The 25,213-nt window shown below is 30.1% G+C and overlaps 3 protein-coding genes across 3 annotated transcripts; 2 read left to right on the plus strand and 1 right to left on the minus strand.

Moving 5' to 3' along the window:
• The first annotated feature begins 411 nt into the window (after positions 1-411).
• LOC125603541 (splicing factor YJU2-like) lies at positions 412-6,075 on the plus strand. Its single transcript, XM_048774453.1, has one exon. It carries the CDS (start codon positions 3,348-3,350, stop codon positions 4,110-4,112), a length of 765 nt encoding a protein of 254 aa, XP_048630410.1. The 5' UTR covers positions 412-3,347; the 3' UTR covers positions 4,113-6,075.
• A 1,262-nt stretch (positions 6,076-7,337) lies between these two features.
• On the plus strand, positions 7,338-10,858 carry LOC125603542 (tropinone reductase homolog At2g30670-like). Its single transcript, XM_048774454.1, has 5 exons — positions 7,338-8,751; positions 8,854-9,061; positions 9,173-9,389; positions 9,616-9,722; positions 9,828-10,858. The coding sequence occupies exons 1-5, from the start codon at positions 8,687-8,689 to the stop codon at positions 10,017-10,019; spliced, it is 789 nt and encodes a 262-aa protein (XP_048630411.1). The 5' UTR covers positions 7,338-8,686; the 3' UTR covers positions 10,020-10,858.
• A 4,400-nt stretch (positions 10,859-15,258) lies between these two features.
• On the minus strand, positions 15,259-19,074 carry LOC106451537 (probable 3-hydroxyisobutyryl-CoA hydrolase 3). Its single transcript, XM_013893474.3, has 14 exons — positions 19,057-19,074; positions 18,900-18,980; positions 18,750-18,818; positions 18,624-18,687; positions 18,467-18,546; positions 17,969-18,052; positions 17,799-17,883; positions 17,631-17,716; positions 16,922-17,046; positions 16,583-16,643; positions 16,377-16,475; positions 16,209-16,310; positions 16,075-16,116; positions 15,259-15,996 (listed from the first exon to the last, which is right to left on the minus strand). The coding sequence occupies exons 1-14, from the start codon at positions 19,072-19,074 to the stop codon at positions 15,856-15,858; spliced, it is 1,137 nt and encodes a 378-aa protein (XP_013748928.2). The 3' UTR covers positions 15,259-15,855.
• Between the last annotated feature and the right edge of the window lie 6,139 nt (positions 19,075-25,213).

Here is a 25,213-nt window from a genome sequence, read left to right on the forward strand (position 1 = left end):
ATAGCCAGAAGATATTTTATTAAAGAGCTAAAATATCATTGTACCACTATTTTGTAGATATTTAAATATACATAATTAATTAAATAAAAAATTATTTATTTTTGAAAATACGTTTTATAATTCTAACTTTTTATTCTTATTTTCATTTATTTTTCAAATTTAAAAAAAATATTTTGAAATCCAAAAATTATTATTGAAACTGATTTTTATTTTAAATGTTTTAGTATTTATTTATTTTTAAAAATTCAAAATCCACTTCAAAATCTCCACTCAAATCTAGACCCTAAATCGAGATTAATTAACCTTTTGGGTATAAGTGTCTATTAACTCTTAACAAAATGTTTTCGATCATTTTTATATCTGAGAACTATATTTTTGATAAACGTGTTTAAGATCATAGTAGATAAATTCTCTTGTTTAATCATTTAATTGTTTACTTTAATCAGCATAATTTATTTATGTTCCATTGTGTTCTTTGTCTGGTTACTTTATATTTTGTCTCTTATTTAGACTAAGCAAGTATTAACGTGTTTATTTTTAACATCAGTATAATTGTTGTTTTTTTTGAACTCATGATGTAATCTTTAAAAACTCATATTTATTTGAATACAATAATTTTAGATCTCTTTTCTATATTATAAAATAAAAAAATTTCATTTTTGTTCTTATGTTTTTCTATGTCTAATTACAAATAGGTGTATTCTTTTTTATGTTAGTTTTGCACCATAGTCCTATTAATTTAGTTAACTTAATTTTAGTGATTAGAAGGGAAAAATCTATCAGAGTCAGTGATTTTATTGTATTTTATTTGATCTTGTTTTGATAAAACTTGAGTAAACAATACCATGAATGATTTTCTTTAATGATTGTCTTTTAAAATGTATATTTTTGATTGTATTGTGTATGTTTTTACTTAATTTTATTCTTTTATTTGTTTTATATATGTTTGACTATGTATTTGTCTTTAGTTGTTGTTTTCCATCAATTTTGTTATGTTTATTAGGTGTGTGTTTAGGTTAAATTCATTTTTCGTTGGTCTAAATTTGATGAAATATGAAAATAATATTGTTAATATATTTTTTTTCCTTTTTTCCTATAATTTTTTTTATTCTTAAAATTTATGTTAATTTGAATTAATGATTATTTGTTGATTAAATTTGTATCAAAATCAAATTATATTGTATATTTTTACTAAATGTTATTCTATAATGTGATATTATGTATTGATATGGTTATATATTAATCATTTATTTTCTTGTTAATATTACTAATATTGATTTTTATGAATAATAATTATGTGAAATCTACACTTTTATTTTTGTTGACGTGATTTGATGAAGCATGTTATAAATGGATATCCTTTTGTGTTCTTACGAACTTTTTATTCTTGATGTTTATGTTTTTAGATTATATTATGTATTGTTCACTAACATATATTTTCTGATATATTGATATCAAAATTTTGCTGGATTAAAAATAAAAGATCATTTTAAAAATATTTGGGTTATTAAACGTTTTATTAATAAATTTAGTTAAATGATAAGAGAATCTAAATGTGGAGTAACTAATAACTTTTTAGTTGCTATAATGTGTCAAATTTTAGGAAAATGTATTGAAGAAGTGGTATAATGAGAGTATATACCGTTTAAATTAACGTATGAATATTTGCTCACATTTTTTTACGTGTTTGATTTTTCTGTTGACAATCACATTGTGCCATTTTATTGTGAAGAAAAACCAAAAACTCATTTTTGTGGGTTTTTAATAAAAAAACAAATTTTGTTCCTTTTTGGTAGAAAGTGTAAATAGGATATAGCTTGTGTAATAGTTGATTCCATTTCCTTATCTCACATATTAGACACCTATCATGTACTGACAAAGTATATCATTTTTAACATTCAAATAGAAAAATGTTTTGAGACTTAAGGATTTCCTATGCTATTATTTTGTTAGTTTATTGAATCTGTTGTATTATTTAACTTTTGTTTGTAGCAAATACAATAAGAGCACTTGTATATGTTACTGAAATTAATTTTAAAGACTTTGATAATAATAACAAAAATCAGAGGAAGAGGCAACAGATAACGTGCGTGGACAGCTGTAGGCACTCTTCGCTTCGCCATGTGAGTGAACAGCAGTGAGCTCTTATCCCTTCACCATTTAACAAATAACTGAAACTGAAGACTTTTCTGAGGTTTTCTCTCTTTATAACAACTCTCTCCCTCTTATCCATCTTTTCTCATTATCTTCAACCATCACAACCTTAATCGCTGCACAGAAAAAATACATTAACTTATTAGCTTCAACTCTATCCCCAGATTGGTCTGCCAGCAAGAACCTTCGATGCAAGTTTCTTTGATTGATCTCTGCTCCAAGCCTCTCAACATCAAAATTAGTGACATGGTTTTGTCTCTCTGTTGTCTCTCATGGATTGGTGTCTCTGTTTCTATGAAATACCACGCCGATAGCTCCATTTCTGGTTATAAGCGCTATTTCTCTCACCACCTTGGATCTATTGATGAACTTTTCTTCGGGTCGGATATCCACTTTATCGAGCCTTGGTTCTTGCGTCGTGGTGAGAGCAATTAATAAGACCAATAGTATGTATGGTTCATAAGAGGTTTGTGATTCCTTGTGAGGGCCTTGAGACCATATATATATACAGCCGATTCTGTTGATAGAGGAGGTGAAAAATCTGAATAGGCGATGAGAAAGTGGGGTGAATTGATTGCACTCCATTAATACTGAATTACTCCTTCGAAGGAATCGAGGGGAGATGGCTTGATTATGCGACGTTACAGTTACGAAACAAAGACGAACGTAGAGTGGGTGTTTATTATTTACTGGGCTTTTTTTTGTTACTGTTTATTTATAGATTTACTGGGCTAAGTTTGTAAATAATGGCCCAACGTTTAAGAACGGAAATCGTGCAACAATATAAATTGAGAAATACAAACCCATATTAAAGAATAGGTCACGTGGCTCATTCTTGTTATCTTATTTAGTGACGTGGCGAGAGTTCTACTTTATATATGTAGAATGTAGATAGATGACAATCTATAATAAACTCAATTAATAAACCATCGTCAAAATTTATGTGAGCGTTCTACATTGAAAATTGATTTTTCAAATAATATTGTAGAGATCATAACATCATTGCTTTTATCTTAACGAATTAACCAACAAAGAAAAGGAAACATGTGTTTTCTAGGAAACAGAAAAAAGGAAACAGAGAAAAGGAAACACCAAAAGCTGTTTTCTTATAAATAAGTGTCTAAGGGACAACGATCCAATAGCTGCGAAACCCTTTTGTTCATTCAATCGTTCTGTGTGCTCTGAAGATAATTATGGGAGAACGCAAAGTCCCAAACAAGTATATTCCGCCAGATTTTGATCCGAAGAAGATACCCCGTCTCCGTAAACCGAACAACCAGCAAAAGAAGATTCGATTTATGCTACCGGTTCGTATTCGCTGTAATACATGTGGTAGTTACATGTCGGAAGGCACTGAATTCAATTGCCGTGAAGAAGAAGTCATCAACAAGACGTACCTAGGGATTATAATCCACAGGTTTTACATCAAGTGCACCAACTGCTCGGCAGAGGTGACAATTAAAACCGATTCAAAGAACTCGGGTTATACTGTCGAATCAGGTGCAGTTGGAGTTTATAATGGACACGAGGAAGAGGAAAAGCATGAGGTAGCTGAAAACGCCTTGGAGTCGTTAGAGAGGAGAACTAAGGTATCTAAAAGAGATATTGAAGTTATGGCTGCGCTTGATGAGATGAAGTCTATGAAGTCTAGAAGAGCCTCGGTGAGCTTAGAATCACTGCTTGAGGCTTTGAATAGAAGAAAAAAACAAGAAGAAGAGAACGTGGAGGAAGAATTGCTCATTAAGTCAATAAAATTTGGTAAGCGGACTAGGATTGATGAAGAGAAAAACTATGAGGTGTTTGATAAGGAGAAGAAGAAGCCTAATAGACGTGTTAACGGTTCATATCCCATTCAAATCTCTTCTGTTCGCATAGTCTCCAAAAAGACTGCAAAGCTAACAAGGGGGCTCGAATCTCTGTGTCACAACTACGGCTCAGACAGCGATGAGGAGAAGTAAGCTAAGGTTTTTTGATCATTCCTGATTAATTTGATGAATTTTGCATAGATATTTTGTTAAATTGTCTTTCTATTAAGTTTTTTTAATTGTTGAGTTGTATGAGATTGCAGGCATGCTACATCCGACATTTTAGCTTACTGTTAACCTTTAGTGATTTTAGCTGATCTCGTTATAAACACTGAAAACCTGGTCTTTGTGAAATTCTCCTTTTGAATCTGTGATTTGGCTTAAATAAGAACGTTTTTGGAGTATTGTATGTTAATGCAGGTGAGTCAAAATAAAGTGTAGAAAATATAAGGCAACTTTTTGACAAGGTTAGTTGTTTTTTTACCCTTCTGGATCATGTCTATAAACCAAATCCATTAGAAAGAGCAAATGCAAACAATTTGCAAACCTGTAAATCAAGTATAACCTTTGTGATTTACCATCGTATTCTATATGTGATCTCTTTAGAATAACCTAGATAGACTAGGTCAGTTATATAACAGCTTGTCTAATACTGTCTTGTTCTTGAAAATCTGTCAGTGAATAAGTAATCTTGATGATAATGTAGCGGTTTTGCATAATGAGCATTCTAAAGAGCTTTGTGTGTAAAGTTTCAAACTCTGAGAGAAGAATGAATGGTAGTTATGTCCTAACCAAACAATCATAACCAAGTTCAAGAAAAACCCGAAAGCCGAAATTCCAAACATAGTTTCACCATTAGCCTCTCGGCTTCTGCTAAAAAGTCTTTAAATGGGTTCATGTATTATGACTCCAGAGACAAGCCATATGAGCTGAACAGACAAGAAAGCTGCTAAAACTTCAAGCCGTTTAAACCCGAAAGAGTTTCTCGGATTCGCTTCCCAGCTTGAGACCTTGATGGCCAGCAGAGAGACGCTCAAACCCCGGCACGTCTGACAGCAAATGTGCAGCGTCCGTCAGGACCGTGAGGCTATTGGCCATTAAAATCTCCAACGATCTGCACGGACATGATTGTCAGTTAAAGAAGGATGAGGCTTCTTATCTTCTGATCGATTCTTCTCGTTCTCTCGACTCGGAAACGCAATACTTTTTGTCTCGTAAATGCGCAAGACAGAGGAATCACTTCCTCTATTTGTGATGGTGACTCAGTTTCTTCCTCTTTTTTCTCGAGTTTTGAAATGAGGATGTGTTCTAATTCCACAAGCTGTTTTGATACGTTTCAAAGGCTTGCATTAGAAGAGAAAACTAACATTTTGAGCTTTCTTGTGATTTGAATAAATCTTCAAGAAGAAAACGAACCTGAGAATCGAAACAATGTTGTTTTTGTCGGAAATTTAGAGTTTCATGAGTTATCTTATTGTTAGAGATTGACGTAATAATCCAGCAAATATGGGAGATAAGAAAATGGAACGTAAGAGTATCTCCAAATCTAGTCAATGGTTGTTGACGTTAACGAATGTGGAATCTTTAAATCGCTGAGTCGCTGTGCCTTGTGACGGGGTGAAAACGAATAATCATTTTTTTCTTTAATAGGAAATCGACAAAAGGCTATAAATCTAAATATTTGTGCCTATTAATATTATAATTTTCGGTATGCTTCTTTGGCGTGAGGCAGTGATCTTTGGTCAGATTTGTATTATTATTGTATTAAAGATGGCGTTCAGGCGAACAAAATTGACTGACTTTTCTTGTTTCAAAATATGGATTCAAGTAATTTTCTTGGATCAAATGTGAAAGACTTGTTTTTACGTCTTTTGTATGTATTCTTTCATTAATAAATAGTTCATTTCTTATTTGGATAAAACTTAGCTACGGCAGAAAGGAGGTACATTATCTTTTCTTTTATTTGGTCAAACAACTAGGAGGTACATTTTTTTTTTTAATTTGGTCTAACTCCTTGGAGGTATATTATCAAATCCCCTATATATTAAATGAGTAACATTTAAAAAGACGTAACCTCAATTTTGTAATAATTAAAATATACCATTTGTTTATGTGTCAATCAATTAAGTAGTTAATTAATCATACATGTCACACTGACATTAAAATTGAAAAATGTTGGTCCAATTCGATTTTTATATCTCACTAAAATCATTTAATATCAACTATATAATATCATATGATATTAACTAAAGCAAGGTGGATATTTATTATATATTATTTCATTAAATAAAACATACAGAATTGCCTAATGTGATTATGATATATATATATAGTAATTAATGATTTTCAATAATGAAGATTTGCTAATAATCTATATGCTTTCTATCATTTTTGTTTAATTATTTACTATTAAAATAAATTACATAATTACATTAATCATATATTAAAAATTTAGATTTTTTTGTATATGTTGTATTTTGAATTTTTTAAAACGAATAAAAATTACTAAAACTGTTAAAAGTCTCACATAAACTTTTGTGATCAATGTTTAATTTTTTTCTATAATAAGATACAATGATAATAAAATCATATAAAAAATAATTTTATTTTAATAGTTGTTTATGTTAATATATATACTTCATATCGTTTAAATTTAATTACATATCATAACGATAGATAAAATTGATTGTTTTGGTTTATTTATTCTAAAATGATTGCAAATAAACCAGAGCGGTCATTTGATTTGTATATGCAGGACAATTTATTACATAATAGTAACTGATTTCTTAGTTATTTAATATATAGTTATTATTTTATTATTTCATAATATACATAAAAATATAAAATAAGTATTTATTCTGCACAAGGCACAGATGTTAACCTAAATATGTATCTCTTTAATAACTTTGAATCTTAAGCATTTTCTAAATCTTAGGCCAAAATAAAACAAAAAAATGAGAATAAACACAAAAATCAATATTTATATCGAACAATAACCAAAATGACACAAAAATGAGAAAAATATCGAAGATAGATAGGATTGGCACGTGAACGTAAACTTCTCATAATTAACTTTTAAATTGCTAAATCATGATATAAAACCGAGCTCACATAGTTTCATTGTAACCAAATAGTAGGTATGAAATTCTTTAGCCTAAACGTTAGGTGTTTATGCGATAAATAATTTTTTGACCTAAAATATTTTTAAAAATGAGATCAGTTCATTAGTAAACAAATTATGTAATTAACAAAAAAGTTTTTAAAAAATTGTTTAAGGGCCAAATATATTAATTCAATTAATAATATAATTTGTTTTCATACGATATTTTTTATATAATTTTCATATATATTTACTCTTGCGTATGTCTTATTCTAGTATGCATCTTAAAGCAGTTGTATTTATTTTAAATAAGAAGTTATTGAAATCATCAGTCCAAATCTAAAAAAGGAGGAAGCCGATTACCAAAACACTCAGTCCAAGTAGTTATTCAATATCGAAGCAAGAATATTGATGCAGCGTCATCATGCTTGGACGCCAAGGAAACCAATGTTACGAATCGTAATTTACGATTAGGCTTTAAGTTTTCCTTATTATTATTAAGTTTATTATTTTCCTTTTATTTTCTTTTTTAGGATACCGAAAACCCTAGATGAGAGTTTTATTTATAGTCTTTGTATTTCTTTTTTAGAAGGCAGTTTTTGATAATTAATAAACTAAAAAATTTCTCTTTTTCCTTGTTTTTGATTTGATTAAATTCATCAATACAAGAAGCCGATCTCAAGTATGGTTCTTTGAATCTCTTGATTGAGTAAAGCATGTCCCAAGGAGGATTATCAAATCCCTTGGTTGAGCTGATTATCTAGTTAGTATGCTGCGCCAAATATGGTCCTCTAACGTCTCTAGTGAATTTGGCTTCTTCATCTAAGGAGATCAATGGCCTTCTTTACCTTACACGTTTTGACAAAACTCAGGTTTTCCATCACCTTAGAAAACGAGTTCTCGAGGAAACATTGTGTGTTTCTCATTGCCACCTCCGCACTTCATGCGAGCTAGTACAATATCTTTAGCTTTCTTTCGTAGAAGTCTAGGAAACACATGTGGGAGAGGTCTAATCTCTGAAAAAGCTAAATTATATGGTTTGAACTTCGTTCGAGAGAAATGTACGAATCTACAAAATCTAAAAACTTCAATATTATTCAGAAAAGAAGAAGAATAAACTTCTCTAAGGAGTCTTCTCGAAGGTATTAAGGCTTGTGTGACTTAAGGTTCGTCTTTTTAACTTAATATATACACATCATATTTTCTAGGATTCTACTCATTTGTTCTGATTTTGTTTAAGGTTTGGATAAATTTATTTCATTTTATTTTGTGGAATGTTAATTAGGCATGTCATAGTAGAAAAGCTAGCCAGATTTGAGGTACAATCTCATATATGGTTTGTTAGGACGTCTATTCGGAAATTCAACATTCATAAACAAATAATATGTTATGAATAAATACATTTCATGTAACATTTAACAATCAGAACATTAAAATATTATTTTGCATTTTTTCATTTGCCATTTAGCTAATTTTCTCTCTAAATTTTTGTCACTAATTCATTTTTAAATAATGCTAGAATTTTCAACTCTACGAAACGTCATTGGCTACGTATATTTGATTTACTTAGCATCTATATATATGTTATGTGGCTTCTTTGGTTATTTCTAATCAGTGGAAAACAAAAATGGATAAAAGATGGAGTCTTCAAGGGATGGCTGCTCTTGTAACAGGTGGAGCCAGCGGAATTGGGTTCGTGTTTCTCCTCTACTCTTTTGCTATTATATAATCTGTTGCTTTGTTCAAAAAAATATATAATCTTTTGCTAAATTTATTTAATTTTGACTGTTTTAGGCATGCCATAGTAGATGAGCTAGCCGGTTTTGGAGCTAGAATCCATGTATGCGACATATCTGACATACTGCTAAATCAAAGTTTAAATGAATGGGAAAAGAAAGGGTTTCAAGTTAGTGGCACAATCTGTGATGTATCCTCACGTCCCGCTAGAGAAACACTTATGCAGACCGTCTCAATGATGTTCGATGGCAAGCTCAACATTCTTGTAAGTTAAGCTTAATTTAAAAAAATTAAACAAATTCTTTTGGGAAAAAATGGCTATTAGATAGTTATATATATAGTACGTCTTTTATTACTCTTGTTTTGGTCAACATAGGTGAACAACGTTGGCGGACTTCGCACAAAGCCAACAACAGAATATCTGGCTGACGATTTCTCGTTCCATATTTCAACAAACTTAGAATCTGCTTATCATCTTAGCCAACTTTCACATCCTCTCCTAAAAGCTTCTGGATTTGGAAGCATTGTCTTTATTTCGTCTATTGGAGGGGTTGTATCGATGGAAGGTGGCTCTATCTACTGTTTAACCAAAGGTACATCGACTTACTTATAAGTAGATGGGCCCAATAGTATTATGGATTCATATATGTTTAACATAATAACAATATGTAAAATTCTAACTTTATATATTTTTTAGGAACATTTTCCATTACCTGTTAATTTTCAGTTAATGTAAATATTTTATGAATTTGATGTTAAAATACGATAGTAATTTTGTTAGATTGACACGTATATATTTTTCTTTGTGTGTATGTGTAGGAGCTATAAATCAACTAGCACGAAATTTGGCGTGTGAATGGGCACGTGACAACATAAGAGCCAACGCTGTTGCTCCTAATTTTATCCAGACTGCTATGGCTCAACCTGTAATGAGCGACAAACTCTACAGATTTTGTTTTTCTTTTTTACCTCAAATGATCTCATGCACTTCTCATTCTCTTTTTTTTTTTATTTTTTGAAAAAAAAATCAGCTCCTCGGAAATGCCGGCTACAAGAAGAGTTTGTTTAATAGAACTCCACTAGGTCGCGCTGGAGAGCCAAAAGAGGTTGCATCCCTTGTAGCTTTTCTGTGTCTACCCGCAGCTGCATATATTACTGGTCAAACCATTTGTGTTGATGGAGGTCTCACTGTGAATGGTTTGTCCTATCAACAACAGGCTTGAGCCGAGAGTTGTGTTTGTGTGGCAATTCATTATTCAAATATTTTTTTCCACAAATTATCAATCGATGCATTTCATAATGAATAATGAGCTTCTCTATCTTTGATTTTCCAAAATCGAGCAAGAAATTTTTTAAACAGGTCATTTTCATCGTTTGGATAATACTTCATCGATCTTGCGAGTTCCAAAAATGATTTACTGGATTATTAAATCACATATTTAATATTATATATATTTTTTTATTTTTATGTTTAGTTTTAGTATTTTTATTAGTTTATGCATCTTTATAAAATAATATTAAATAATTTCTTATGGAAATCATATTTCTTTTCATGCTATTTTACTATTTTTAAAATTTAAGTATGAAATAAAAACATTAAAGATTAAAAGAACTATCATGTGAATAAAAAAATTTAACTCTAAAATCGAGTAATGAGTAAATGGATTAACGTTAACTATCACTCCATTTTGGAACTGAAAATAGAGTAGAATTGGAGTATATTTTACTACAAAATGATGTTTAGCGTAAAAAATTGAGTAGAATTGGAATATCATATTAATACTAATATTAATCAATCTTTCTAAAAATACTATCAGATTTGTGAGATTTATTGGATCAATCATTATCGAATTACGGGTAAATATCGAGTTTTTGAATTTTTACCAAATTTTATCAGATTTTTAATAAACAAATTTTTAGTAATTCTGAACCGAATTATATACTAATTGGTTCTAGGGGTTTTTGCCAAAACTAACCCACAACTTGATTTTAATCCCAAACCTATACCCAAACTTGAATCAAATGCAAAACTAACCTAAAAGCTTAGTGAAATTACAGCTCAGCCCCTTGTGACCAAACAAAAAAACAGAAGCCATTTTTACGAATATAGCCCCAGTAAATCGTCTGAGTCGTCTGAGATGTTGGAAGTCGTCTGGACGACTGAAGTGTAAGTCGTCTGGTACCAGTTTATTTTAAAAATAATTTATAAATCTTGTAAAAAATATTTTGATGCGTAAAAAATAAAAATCAAGTAATTATAAACAGTTTTAACTGATATAAATTAAGATATGATAAAATTGATTTGTTTTGAAGATAGATGAGTGGAAGTAGTGAATCATGAAATACTTTGGTTTAGGAGTTTGGCAAACATATGTTGTAGTATTGTATGTATTGTTAGGGTTAGATTTTGGAAAACTAAAATGTTTTTTTTTTTAAAATTAGTTTTCACCTATATGTGTTTATTTCTGTGTATAGTAAACACTTTTCAAGTTTGATTTGGTTTTATGAAGTGTTTAATTAGATAATTAAGTTTAGGGGTTATGTTTAGGGTGTGGACGACTTATATTTCAGTCGTCTGTTGAATAGTTTACCCGGACGACGTATATTTCAGTTGTCCACATCGTACCGAACCTTATATTTTACCAATGTACGTTTTAACCTAACCGGATCATTTTACTCGGACGACTTACATTTCAGTCGTCTGGTGAAGAAATTAAAACATACGACTTACATGTAAGTCGTCCAAATATTCCCGCCTAAAATTTTTTAAAAAAATTATTTTCCCGCTTAAATAATTTAAACCAGATGACTTACTTGTAAGTCATCTGGAAAGTCTTCTATTTTAGTTTCTCGCTAAAAATATTTAATTTCCAGCTAAAAATATTAAACTCTTCTGGACGACTTACATGTAAGTTGTCTGTTTTAATTTCTTCACCAGACGACTGAAATGTAAGTCGTCAGGAAGTCGTCTGAGTCAAAAATATTTAACCTAATTGGATTTTTTTGTCTCCCTATATAAAGAAAAATTTACACATTCTCTCTCCTCCTCTCAAATGGCTGCAACAAAAATGTAATGTTCATCATTCTAAAACTCTCCAACCTCTCTTTAATCTCTTTGACTTGAAAACACTAAACTTTATATGAATTTTTCAGTTTTGTCTCATGTATTTCTTACTAATCTATCTCTTTTGCAGGTTTTTAATCAAATGGTACTCATCTTCCACTAATTTAGAGGTAGATCTATTAATTTTATATATGTATTTTTGTGTGTTCTATAAATGCAGATTTATCTAATCTTCCACTCATTTTCTTTATTTTTAAGTCATTTGAACGTTTTTGGATATGCAGGTTTTTCAGATCTGGATTTGATGTGCAGGTTTTTCAGATCTGGAAGACTTCTGGGACGACTTACCTGTTAGTCGTCTGGAAGTCGTCTGGAAGTCGTCTGGACTTCTTGGAAGTCTTCTGACAAAGTCGTCTGGACTTCCAGGAAGTCGTCTGGACTTCCAGGAAGTCGTCTGGACTTCTAGGAAGTCGTATGGATTTTTCTGAGCGTTTTGGTAAGTTCTTATGTCTCATTTATCTTCATTTGGTAACTTCTTGTTGTATAAAGTTCTTACTTTTTTCCCAAACTAAAACTCTCTAAATCCACTCTAATCTCTTTGACTTGAAAACACCAAACTTTATATGAATTTTTCAATTTTGTCTCATGTCTTTCTTACTAATCTATTTTTTTTTTTGCAGGTTTTTAATTAGATGGTACTTATCTTCCACTAATTTAAAGGTAGATCTATTATTTTTAGATTTGTATTTTTGTGTGTTCTGTAAAAGTAGATTTATCTAATCTTCCACTCATTTTTTTCTGTTTTTAAGTCATTTGATCGTTTTTGAATATGCAGGTTTTTCAGATCTGGAAGACTTCTGGGACGACTTACTTGTTAGTCGTCTGGAAGTCGTCTGGAAGTCGTCTGGACTTCCTAAAAGTCGTCTGGACTTCTTGTAAAGTCGTTTGGAAGTCGTCTGACTTCTTAAAAGTCTTCTGACAAAGTCGTCTGAACTTCCTGGAAGTCGTCTGGACTTCTTAGAAGTCGTCTGGACTTCTTAAAAGTCGTCTGGTCTTGTCTACTCAAGTGGAATCCAAGCTTGTCTTTGTAGATGAATGATCTATAATAGTTTTGTTTGTGGTCTGTTTTGTGAATTGCATGTATACTCTTTTAGTTGTGAATTTTTTATAAAATCAGTAATAATGTTTTCCAAGATGTATTAAATGTGTTAACAATGTGTTTACACATTTACAAATCAATGAAATAATAGACTTCAGTAGCTTTTTTCTTATCTTTGGATCTCTCATATGCAATAATAAACTCCAATGGCATTTTTCTCATCTTAATAAACAAGTCAAAGCATATCATATTTTTTATAAGTTTGCATTGAAAAGCTTAGTAACTAGTCAAAGCATATCAAATTTTTTATAAGTTTGCATTGAAAAGCTAAGTCAAATTTAGTAAAGCTAAGGGAGAGAACATATTTTGTAAATATGAGTTTTACATATCTGGAAGTTACTTATCACTCTTAAAAATACAAGTTATTCAAAAACTAACGTAGAAGATTTAAAAACTAGTGGAGAAGACGCGGACGACTTCAATCTAAGTTGTCTAGACGACTAAACTATATGTCGTCTGGTCAACGCAGATGTTATTTTTGCAATTGACTTTGAAATCTGTTATTTCGGACGACTGAAAGTTAAGTCGTCTACTATTGACTGGATTATTTCAGAAGTTTGACTTTTTGGACGACTTACATTTCAGTCGTCTAGTGAAAATTAAAATAATAATATTTTTTAAAAAGTAGACGACTTACAGTTAAGTCGTCATAGGTTAGTTTTGCAATTGAAAAAAAAAACTTCAAGATTTAATTATATACAGACGACTTATAATTCAGTCGTCCACGAGACGACTGAAATGTAAGTCGTCCAGGATTTACGAGGTTTGACCAGAATCTCGGAAAAAAATCATGGACGGCTTACAATTAAGTCGTCTGGTGGACGACTGAATTATAAGTCGTCTGTGTATAATTAAATCTTGAAGTTTTTTTTTTAATTGCAAAACTAACCTATGACTACTTAATTGTAAGTCGTTTACTTTAAAAAAAATATTATTATTTTAATTTTCGCCAGATGACTGAAATGTAAGTCGTCTAGGGAAGTCAAACTTCTGAAATTATCCAGTCAAATGCAAAACTAACCTATGACGACTGAAATGTAAGTCGTCTAGGTTTTTTTTTGGAATTTTTTTTGAAACCAAACAATAGCAGACGACTTAACTTTCAGTCGTCTCAGGTTACAGATTTCAAAGTCAATTGCAAAAATAACCTCTGCGTTGACCAGACGACTTCCAGGTAAGTCGTCTACAGCCAGACGACTTCCAGGTAAGTCGTCTACAGCCAGACGACTTCCCAAGTAAGTCGTCTGACGAACAGATCTGGAAAAAAACTCGATGTTATACCTTAAATTGGTGAGATAAGTTCCTTAGCATACATAAGGCTTCTCCAAGCACACAGAATCACAAACGAAAGTCACCCACCCATAATCGTTAGCTTCTATGACTCTATGAACCATAAAAATTTTAGAATCAAAATCTTGGGTTTTTTTAGCTCATTGTGGAGAGAAAGTGAGAGATATGTTGTGTTTAGTTCACAAGAATGGAAAAAGAAGAAGGGTAAATCGATTTTGGGAGCATTAAGAGCTTCAAATTGGTTGTTCATGGTGGTTGTGGTATTGATGACAATGGCAATCTTGTAATTACTTGAAGATGATGAGGGTGAGAGAGTAAAAATGTCATTTTCGAAAAAAAAAAAAAAAAAAAATTGATGGCATTTTCGTAAATTATATGAACTTGTGGGGTGAATAGGGCAAAACCAATTTACAAAAAAAAGGGAGGTTAGTTTTGTGTTTGACTTTAAGTTGTAGGTCAATTTTGCAAAAACCCCTTGGTTCTACTACATGTCTGAGTCTAATATGAAAACACGGTTTGAAACTCAGAACAATTTTAAAATTATTTTTATAATAAAATTTTAAAATTTATACAACTTTTTATCAAAATGATTAAAAATATTTTCATTTTGAAAGCGTGTGTTAGTATATATTTTAAATATAAAAAGTCAATTTAAAACTACATAAAGGCTTCAAATGTTATGAATCGCCCTGCCCTGCACCGCAGTTAACATTAAAAAATCTCTACTTATACCATATATCTATACGTTTTTATAACTGTTAAAACTGCACCGCAGTTAAACCGCTTGTTCCGCACCGCTCAAACCGCATTTACCATTCGGAGCCTTTGTATTCAGTTGCATTAATTGATAGATAACTTGATGAAGTTAACCAATGTTAGTCAATATTAAAATCATTTGTTGATATAAACTTCCATCTTCAAAAATTACTATTTGACAGTACATTTACTCAGAGTATTTATTAATAAAGCTTCCAAAAATGCCAAGTCTTCTTACAAATATTCATATTATCAAAATATCATAAATGAAGTTTACATATAAACACTTATAAAAAGTTTTTAATATAAAAATTAAAAAAATATATAAAAATTAAAAAAAAATATGTTCTCTATGTCATAATCCATCACTTGAATCGTCTGTCCTATGGGCCATTTCTACTCATGAACTCCGTTTCTGATTGGTTCAGTTAATAGTAAAATAAATAAATCTAAAAAGATAATGAACTGTCTTAAATTAAATAGAGATGCTTCTTTTTGTTTTTTACCAACGGAAATGTGCTTAGACTGTGACCTAAAAAAATTGTCATTGTTGGTTTAGAAAAAAGGTAAAACATAAGTATGCTATTTTATTTATTTATGATTAACATGAAATAAAGGAAGCAAAGGAAGATTACAATCGTAATCCTTAAACATAAGGGAAACCAATTCTCTCACCATTGAACACTAACTGAATACTTTCAAAAAGATTGCGTGACAAGCAACAACGAGAAAATTGGAAGATATGCTTCCAACAATGGACAATCACATCAGTTCCATCACCTTCTCCAATTCACAGCTTTGCGATTATTGAAGAAGACAAGTTAATCCTTGGTGGAAGCTTTAGATCCTCCCATCCCTCCTCTTCATCCATTCTCTTGAAGTACTGGTCTACCATGTTATCCGTCACCTGCTCCAGTCGCTGTGGCTCCCACTGTAGGTCAATATTTATGACATTATATCAACAAATATGAGATAACCACAAATATTAAACGGCGAGTTTCTGTTAAACCTTTGGTTTCCTATCTTTGTCTATCACTACGGCTCTGACACCCTGCGTGATTAAGACACGGTGTTGTAATGACCTCTACAATAACGACAGTTTCAGAACGAAGATATACAATCAATCAGGAAAGCAGAAAACACCTCCACCAAATCTTTGCTTAGTTCGCCCTTCAACACATGACACACCATTCTATACTCACGGATAAGACACTGCCCCACCTCCTGAAACCGTCCTTCTCTTATCTGAAATTTTATACAGGACATCAGTTCTATCCCATTACTACACGTGAAACATTTTGAGGAACTAACCGATCTAAGAGAGATTTTAAGGCTTGCTGGTGAAGCCTTCTTCAAAGCTCGAAGTGTAGCTGAGATCCATTCATCTGGCTTCTGAATGGCCTCTCTCTCCTAACCAACACATATGAAATGATGGTAGAATACATTGTCAAAGTGTAATTCAGTTACCCAGGAATGCATGCAAGTAAAATTTTCCTATATATTGATGAAAAACTTACAAGTGCAGATATTATCTCTTCCACCGTTCTTCTCGAGAAGCACTTATCAATAACATCTAACCTGCATATAGAAACAGTTTTTTTTTTCAAAGCAGCTAACAAAACTATTTTCATCGAAGATGTAACCAAGAAATGGTTTCTATTGGATAACGATTGAAAGTTAACGCGGTGACAAGGTTGAAACATTTCAAAACATGTAAATGCAATCATAGTCAAATATAGAGATCATTTTTTTTTTCTAAAAATATATAGAAAAAATTGTTTTAGCTCTTTACCTAGTGATCCAGCAAATTAAATGATCAAATACAAGTGAAAAGAGATAAAATAATATACACATGCCTGTGGTAAGCACTATGCTGTTTCAGGTGGGGATGCTGAGTGTATGCATTGAGAATTTTTGAGGAAAAGGTATCTGGATCATTTGAACCAACTCTGCAAAGATCTGCTTCTAGTGCAGTCAACCTCTGTGACAAGGAGTAACCTTAAAAGTTAAGTTTCTTGGTGGAGCAAATAGTGCCTAATAATAATCTAAAATATAATGGGTTTTTATAATGTTAAGGAAAAAGACACTAGGAAATTTTATAGACATAAAGTTTGGTTATCAGCATACATAAATTAAACAATCAACATAGACCATCAAGCCCAAGACTACTCAGAAGACATAGATATAGTGCAAGAAATGGTGGACCCATATTTGTGTTTTGATCGCGTCTTAATATAGCGCTAATTGATAAACCTATATATTGGGGTTAATAGGCCAAAATTGACCATCTATGCTTGTAATTCTTCCAACAAAAAAGAGTAAAGTTGTTTTATATATATTTACATAATTATGCTATCAAGTTTCTGCATACAAATATATACGCACACGTGACTACTATGCTAATATTTTTTTCATCGCGTGTCATAATCTCTTAGTTCAAAAAAATGGTAATCTCGTTTTTAACATTATGTTTCATCACAAGGTGCCATAGTCCATTAGCTGGCAAGTTGCTACCATCCCGACAATTGGAAACACTAAAGACATAAGCATATTAAAAGTTCATACCGTCGAAGGCACAAAATGAGTTGCAAGACCACAAGCAAGCATTTCGGCGCCATCTAACCTAGCTCCTGTGAGGCCAACATACTCTCCTGAACAAAGAAGACATGAAGGATGAGAAAAAGAGATAGGCTCAATATTTTGTCTACATGCAAAACAAATGAATTTTGTTACCAAAAAAGCCAGGGAGCCTTGACAAGAAGTATGAGGCACCTACATCTGGAAAGAGCCCCAGTTCTGTCTCAGGCATGGCAAAAACCTTTGAAAAAAAACCTCAAAGATATGAGCATATTCATAGCTCGCTCTCTACTTGTCAACCATTAACATGTTTAAGAAAACTATACCGTCTTCTCAGTTGCAATACGAAATCGACCATGGATGGAGACACCAGCTCCGCCTCCCATGACAATACCATTCATAATTGAAATCTATAAATTGAAAACAGTATGGAAAATATGAGAAGCTCACTAAAAGGATCTGGATATCCAAACCTGGATCATAATCCATGAATCAACTATTCAATACTTGTAGATGAAAAATAACAAAATAAAAGGAAATAACAATATAATTACGTACAAAAATTAAATTACAAAATGAAACCTAAAAGACACTATCAAAATAGCCTATAAAATATTCACTTTAATTCATAAACATTTTATCTAATATTTTGATTCATTATCATGGGCATTCTACAAAAATGATCCAACTTTTCCAATGACGTTTTTATATGATATATGCTTTTGTTATATAATAAATGCTTATTAAACGTATTAGTGTATATATATGGAACTACCCATATCCTATATTTTGAACCAACATCAATTTTTTCAACCTCAACATACCTGAATTTTGCTATATGTGGCCATGACATAGTTGAGCGTGTATTGATCTGAGAAGAAATCAGCACCGAGTCTCCATTTGCCTAATCCTCGAAAATAGAAAAGAACGCTTAGAAGCTGGAAGTAAGCAAGAAAAGAAAGATGGGAGGGTGCTATATACCCTGTACGATGTCACAAATAACAGGTCGAACATCGCCACCAGCACAAAATGCTTTTCCCTGACCCTGTGGAAAAGTTATTGCAATAGCAGCTTGTGCAAACTGGAAGAGATAAGGATATAGATTACCTTTAGGATGACTAGTTTCACTCTGGGGTCATCCTTATATGCGAGGAACAGTTGCAGCAACCGAGTGATCTAGAGAAGATTCATTTAAACCAAATATGTAAGACTAGTGCAAGAAAGCGAGGAAGAAATAACAAGGGAAGAAATCAATACCATGTTCCAAGACAGAGCATTCATCTGGTTTGGTCTGTTTAGTGTCAAGATTCTAACAGTATATTTATCTTCCATTAAAACCTGTTAATAAATTGATTTAGCGAGAGAGGAGAAGAATTGATCGTTGTAGATGCGTAGCAAACAGGAGAAAAGAGACCTGAGAGTGTGAGGCCATCTCGACTGCTGTTGTCATCTTCTTTTCGTCTTTCTTACCAAACAATTCTGCTTAAAGATTATGGATGAATGAATGATTCTTGTAGAGACATTAAGCATACATATATATAGTGTTTAAAATATCGTTTGGTTTCACTATAAAAATAAAATTTAGGTGTTACATCTTCAAAATTCTAATTATTAGGGTTTCTAGATAATAAATAACTAATCAGATTATTTTTAGTTTATTAGTAACTTTTGTATAAGTATTTTCACATAGTTGATGACTTGATGGGATGGCCCTCTAAATTATTTGATTTTCTATGTGAGGGACTTACATCAAAATTAGACTGTATATATGTGTGTGTACTAAATATATATTACCTCCAGTTAATATTTCTCTGACTCATTTTGAACAAAAATTATAAAGTCTTAAATTTCGGACAAATTTAATTAATAATTTTAGTCTGACTTAGTATTTTTCATGAGCATAGTATAATTTATTTATAGTTCATAGTATATATGAGCTAAATTTTAAAATGGTCACACATGACATAATTATAATTAATTGGACTAAGTCATGTGCCAGTAACTTATTTTTTATTGTAAATTTTAGTTTAATAGCTAACCATTACATATAGGTCTCTTATGCAAAGAGACAAGCACGAAACAACGCAGAAACACATTTGAGAATATATTTATGGAATTTCTTATGTTCAAAATAAATAGCAACAACCAAGCCACCTTAACATAGTGGTAAAAGAGTAGCAATGGTCACATAGTGGTAAAAGAGCTCCAGATAAAACTTTAATCTTGGATTTGAGTAGCAATGGTCACCTAGTCGCGCTCTTAACGAAGCGTACCTTAATGCAAAACCTCGTAGAATCAGTCTTTGAGCGTCTCTTTGAGATCCCCGATTACCAAAAAAAAGTCAATGGCAACCTATGATCCAACTAAAACTAGTAGCTAAACATGTTGCAAGATAGAAGAAGACATAAACATAGCGGACATATATGAAAAATCATTCACTTGAGTGACATGAAAATGACTAGTAGAGGATTCAAAGAAAAAGATCAAAACTAACAAAAAAAAAATGTTAAAATCATACGAAGTCTAGAAATAGAACCTTTTTCACTAGAACTGTTTAAAAAATGACCTTTTTCACTAGAATGCCAAAAAACGACTAAATATAATCGAAAAAGAGATCAAAATTAACAAAATATCAAAATCATATTAAATACACAAATATCAGTTTATATTTGAACACACTATTGGAGAAATTCATCGTGAACAAATCATTTGTTTTCTTATTTTCTCTTTCTTTCATTCTATGTAATTCAAATATTATGGCATATAGTTTAGCAACAGTGATTTTATTTGTATGATATCACCTATATATGTAAACTATGTAGTATATCTTGTTTATATTTTGGATTTTTAGTTGTTTTAGTTAAGTCAAAGATTATTAAAAATCGAAGTCATAGTCATGTACTAAAAAAAATATATATATATATATATATATATATATATATATATATATATATATATATATATATTCTTATAGAAGTTGAACATACTTCTTCTTTGCTGGAAGTTCATCGAATATTCACCATTTAGCATAACCACAGTAGAATGATCTTTTTTATTGATTTCATTTTGTTAAAATATTATACATTAAGGTAAATTTTTCATGTATATCATTTGTGTAAACTAATTTATGAATATTTATGATATTTCTTTTGCTATAAACTGGTATACACAATTACAAAATATCTTGATGTTCATAATTAATTATCTCAACTTATAATTGTTTTATAAATGTTTTAGAATGTTTTATATATAAAACCTTCAAACAGTTTGTATAGACGACTATAAACATTTATAAATGACTTTTAGCAAAAAAAAAACATTTATAAATGACCTAACCAACATGTATAAAAATTGCTATTAAGGAAGTGACTTCAAATTGCTCTTCGTTTACATAAGGACATTTTCATATTATCAGTTAATTTAACTATAAATTTTGTCATGATTTTGAAAATGATTCGTCTCAAGCCTTTGTATATTTTTAATCAATAGTTAAGTCGTTTTTTCCGACAAACTTTTAACATGTTTCTAATATAAGGAAAAACAATAAATATTAAAAAGGAACTGAAAATGATATCATATTCATTAATATTATATTTTAAAGTTAGGAAAATGCTGAACAGTAAGTCAAATGTAGTGTCTGACTGTAAGGTACTTTTAGAGTAAAAGTTATTGGGTGGAAAAATATTAACGCCACTTCCCATTATTTAGTTACCAATCAGGTGGAAATGTTTTTCACCCATTAACGCTAAAAAAGTGGGAAAGTACATTAATATGTTACTCTCTCTACTAGTGGAAGAAATGTTTTACTCTTGATTTGACGTTTCTTTTTCCACCACTTTTCATCATTTTATTTTCACTATATTACTCCACCAAAAACCAATCAGACCCGTAATCTTGAGTCTTTTTTTATTGCATTGGCCCTTGGATGTGGACAAGTGTTGAGTCTTTTACTATTGTTTTGGTTACGTTTGAATCTTTTTCTAATTTGCATTTTGATTGATCTTTTGCCTAATTGCTCCTAACTTCTTATATTTATTAGAAAGTCTCGTTACAAAGATGATTTGACTCGTTATACATATTAGAAAGTCGAAACTGCTTGCAGCTCTTGAAATTTTCTTCTTTCTCAAGTTTAAAACAAAAACAGGAAAACAAAAACATATAGAAAGATGATACGTTTTATGTGAAAACTACAAGAACCCAAAATTTTCTTTTAGACCTAAAAATAACGAGATGCCCTCCATTTGCCGTTTACATAAGGACTTTTTCATACTATCAGTTAATTTAACTATAAACTAGATTTTGACCCGCGCTTTCAAAGCGCAGGTTTATTTTTGCTTTTTTTTTCAATTGACAAATATTTAATAAATGTCACATTTTCATATATTTGTGTTTTATTTTATAAAAGACTTAAAAATGTTATCTTTATTTATCGTATTTCATTTTAAATGACTATTTATGTATACAAAATTAAACTTTATTTTTTAATGAATTAAGTTGGTATAACTCTGATAAATTAATTTTATTATGTGGTTAATATTTTAATTAAAAAATTATATACTTTTAGTAAAGATTTATACTTTTCAATAAAAAAATTCAATTATTTTAATGAATGCTTAAATTATATTAAGAAAATAAAAAATAATAATTAAGAATAGTTGAAAAAAAAATTATTTGAACTTAGACTCAATGGCCCAAAAGAAAAAAAAATTGAGAATTGAATCTGATTTTTTAATAGGCCCAAATGACCCAAAAGAGATTTGATGTGGGCTGGGTCCAAAAATAATGACCTAACTAGGTAATAACCCGCGCCTTGCGCGGAATGTGATTATTAGTTTTGTTATTTTTAATAAAAACACATTAAATCTGTTTAATCTGGATATCGGTTCGGTTTTAAGTTATTTTTTGGTTTTTAATCTTCTAAAATACAACCATTATTTTAAATTAATATTTATTTCGGTTTGTTTTGTTAGAATGTTTGATTTTTTAGTTTTTTTGTAAAAATCAAAAATTACTATTATTTGTTTATTTTCATGTTATAAATTTTAGATAATCGTCATGTCGAACCAATGGTTTCATATCATAGTTTGTAAGCGGATAAGAGATCAAGAAAAAAAAAATTATTAAGAAAAATCATTTCACTACAATTTGGTCGGTAGTGAAAGAATCATTAAGAAAAAAAATAGTTCAACTTTAAAAAAAAAAATAGATACTTCAGTGGTGGTAAATACTTATAAAGTACTCACATTAAGGTGCACATGTATATGTATGTAAAAGTATATAAGAATAAATGACAAATATATAAAGATATTGTTAATTAATATTGAATGACATTTTTGTTCTAAATAATACATGAAAGATAAAATTAAAATTAATTAAAAATTATAAAGGCCTTGACTTTAGTGAATTTTTTTCATATAAAGAAAAATCAATTGTATTCGTAAATAGAGGTGGACACAGATCGAATATTTGGGTATTTGGAAGCATTCAAGTCGATTTAATCTTTAGCCACATGGATAGTCGGTGACTCTGATAACCGAAATGATTTAGAATTTTAAAGAATATCCTATTTGATCTGTAAATAAAATAAAATTTATAGAATAATTGAAAAATTTAATAATAACATTTTATTACAAAATAAAATATTATTTAACTTTTTAAACTTTAATACCTATTATAATAAATTTAATTCATAAAATATTGTAAACTTATATAAACTATAATATATATAACATATATATATATATATAATTCTGTACATATATGTATATATATGCATATAAAATATCAAATTTGATATCCGTTCCTAAAAATATTGGAATTTGTGATTTGTTTTTTTTTTAATTGTATTTTAGTAACTGATTTAGAGTTACAGATATCCATATTTTTTTGTTCAAATCAAAACGGATTACGAATCGAATCAAAATTTAGAAATATTTTGCTTGACTTTATCCGTAAACAATAAAAATAATATATATATATATATATATATATATATATAGTTTAGATTTTGATTCGTTATTTGTTTTGATTCGAAATGAAAAATCTAAAGTTTTATTGGAACAATGCATATGAGTTTTATATTAAAAATATAAAGTATATAGTGTGAACACATTTATGAATATAGTGTGAACGCGTTAGCATATTTATTATCAAATCATTGTGAGGCTGCCACGTGTCTATTATAGTGTGAATGCATTTATTACAATGCTTCTCCTTTAATATATAAGGGGTATAGATGTGTTATTAATATTACTTAATTGCCCTTAATGAAACATGCAATATTAGTAAAAGAAAGGGTATGCTAAGGTAATTATGACAATAATAATTAAGAATAGTTGAAAAAAAAATTATTTGAACTTAGACTCAATGGCCCAAAGGAAAAAAAAATTGAGAATTGAATCTGATTTTTTAATAGGTCCAAATGGCCTAAGAGAGATTTGATGTGGGCTGGGTCCAAAAATAATGATCCAATATAGATGTGTTATTAATATTACTTAATTGTCCGTAATGAAACATGCAATGTTAGTAAAATAAAGGGCATGCTAAGATAATTATGACAATATGATCATGTTTTAATAGTATAGATTTTGTCATGATTTTGAAAATGATTCGTCTCAAGCCTTTGTATATCTTTAATCAATAGTTAAGTCGTTTTTTTTTTCCGACAAACTTTTAACATGTTTCTAATATAAGGAAAAACAATAAATATTAAAAAGGAACTAAAAATGATATCATATTCGTTAATATTATATTTTAAAGTTGGGAAAAATGCTGAACAGTAAGTCAAATGTAATTTATCTGCTGTAATGTTAAATGTGGAGTCTTTTTTTATTGCATTGGCCATTGGATGTGGACAAGTGTTGAGTCTTTTTCTATTGGTTTGGTTACGTTTGAATCTTTTTTTAATTTGCATTTTGATTGATCTTTGGACTTATTTGATTTAGTAAAACTAAGTGCATGTTTATGATTTTGGCATAATTAAGTAAGTAACAATTATGTCTCTTTTGATCCGGTTATAACATTTTCTCATACAAGTAGCAGGTAAAAGTAAGAAGGTAATGCCACATCACTTAAATTAAATATGGCTAATAATGAGGTGACATCACACACATACAAACCACATCACCCAAATTAAATGAAGCCACATCATACACATACAAACCACATATGTTTTATTGTTTCAGTAAATATGTAGAGGATAATAGAAAAACAATAGTTTGATAAATGGTGTAGTCCATTCATTTGTGTAAATATAATGATGTCGTTCTCCATTAAAAAAGAAATGTTGACAAATGTGTAGATGATGTAATATGGTAAAGTTACAATGTCTTGCGTACTATTTTTTAAGGAATTGAATATCTCTAATCTAATTTGGATATGTCAACCTACATCCAAGATATAAACAGTTTCTTACGTTTTCAAATATCAAGTGTACTCAGGTTCATACCACTATACTATATGATTGATATAGTATAGTATGTTTATAATATGATTTACTATATACCCAAATATAAACCCAAATAGAATGTATATAATATGGTTTACTATACCCAAACCTTTACTTAGTAAAT

Source organism: Brassica napus, unplaced genomic scaffold (genome assembly GCF_020379485.1).
Source record: "Brassica napus cultivar Da-Ae unplaced genomic scaffold, Da-Ae ScsIHWf_34;HRSCAF=63, whole genome shotgun sequence".
In the NCBI taxonomy this organism is placed as follows: Eukaryota; Viridiplantae; Streptophyta; class Magnoliopsida; order Brassicales; family Brassicaceae; genus Brassica; species Brassica napus.

Excerpts from the sequence above, each read along its gene's own strand:
- LOC125603541 (XM_048774453.1), top strand. The coding sequence starts at position 3,348 with ATGGGAGAACGCAAAGTCCCAAACAAGTATATTCCGCCAGATTTTGAT.
- LOC125603542 (XM_048774454.1), top strand. The coding sequence starts at position 8,687 with ATGGATAAAAGATGGAGTCTTCAAGGGATGGCTGCTCTTGTAACAGGT. Across the intron at positions 8,752-8,853 it reads GGTGGAGCCAGCGGAATTGG|GCATGCCATAGTAGATGAGC; the intron begins GTTCGTGTTTCT and ends TGACTGTTTTAG. Across the intron at positions 9,390-9,615 it reads TATCTACTGTTTAACCAAAG|GAGCTATAAATCAACTAGCA; the intron begins GTACATCGACTT and ends GTGTATGTGTAG.
- LOC106451537 (XM_013893474.3), bottom strand. Across the intron at positions 16,476-16,582 it reads AAGAGATAATATCTGCACTT|GAGAGAGAGGCCATTCAGAA; the intron begins GTAAGTTTTTCA and ends TGTGTTGGTTAG. Across the intron at positions 15,997-16,074 it reads ACAAAGATAGGAAACCAAAG|TGGGAGCCACAGCGACTGGA; the intron begins GTTTAACAGAAA and ends ATTGACCTACAG.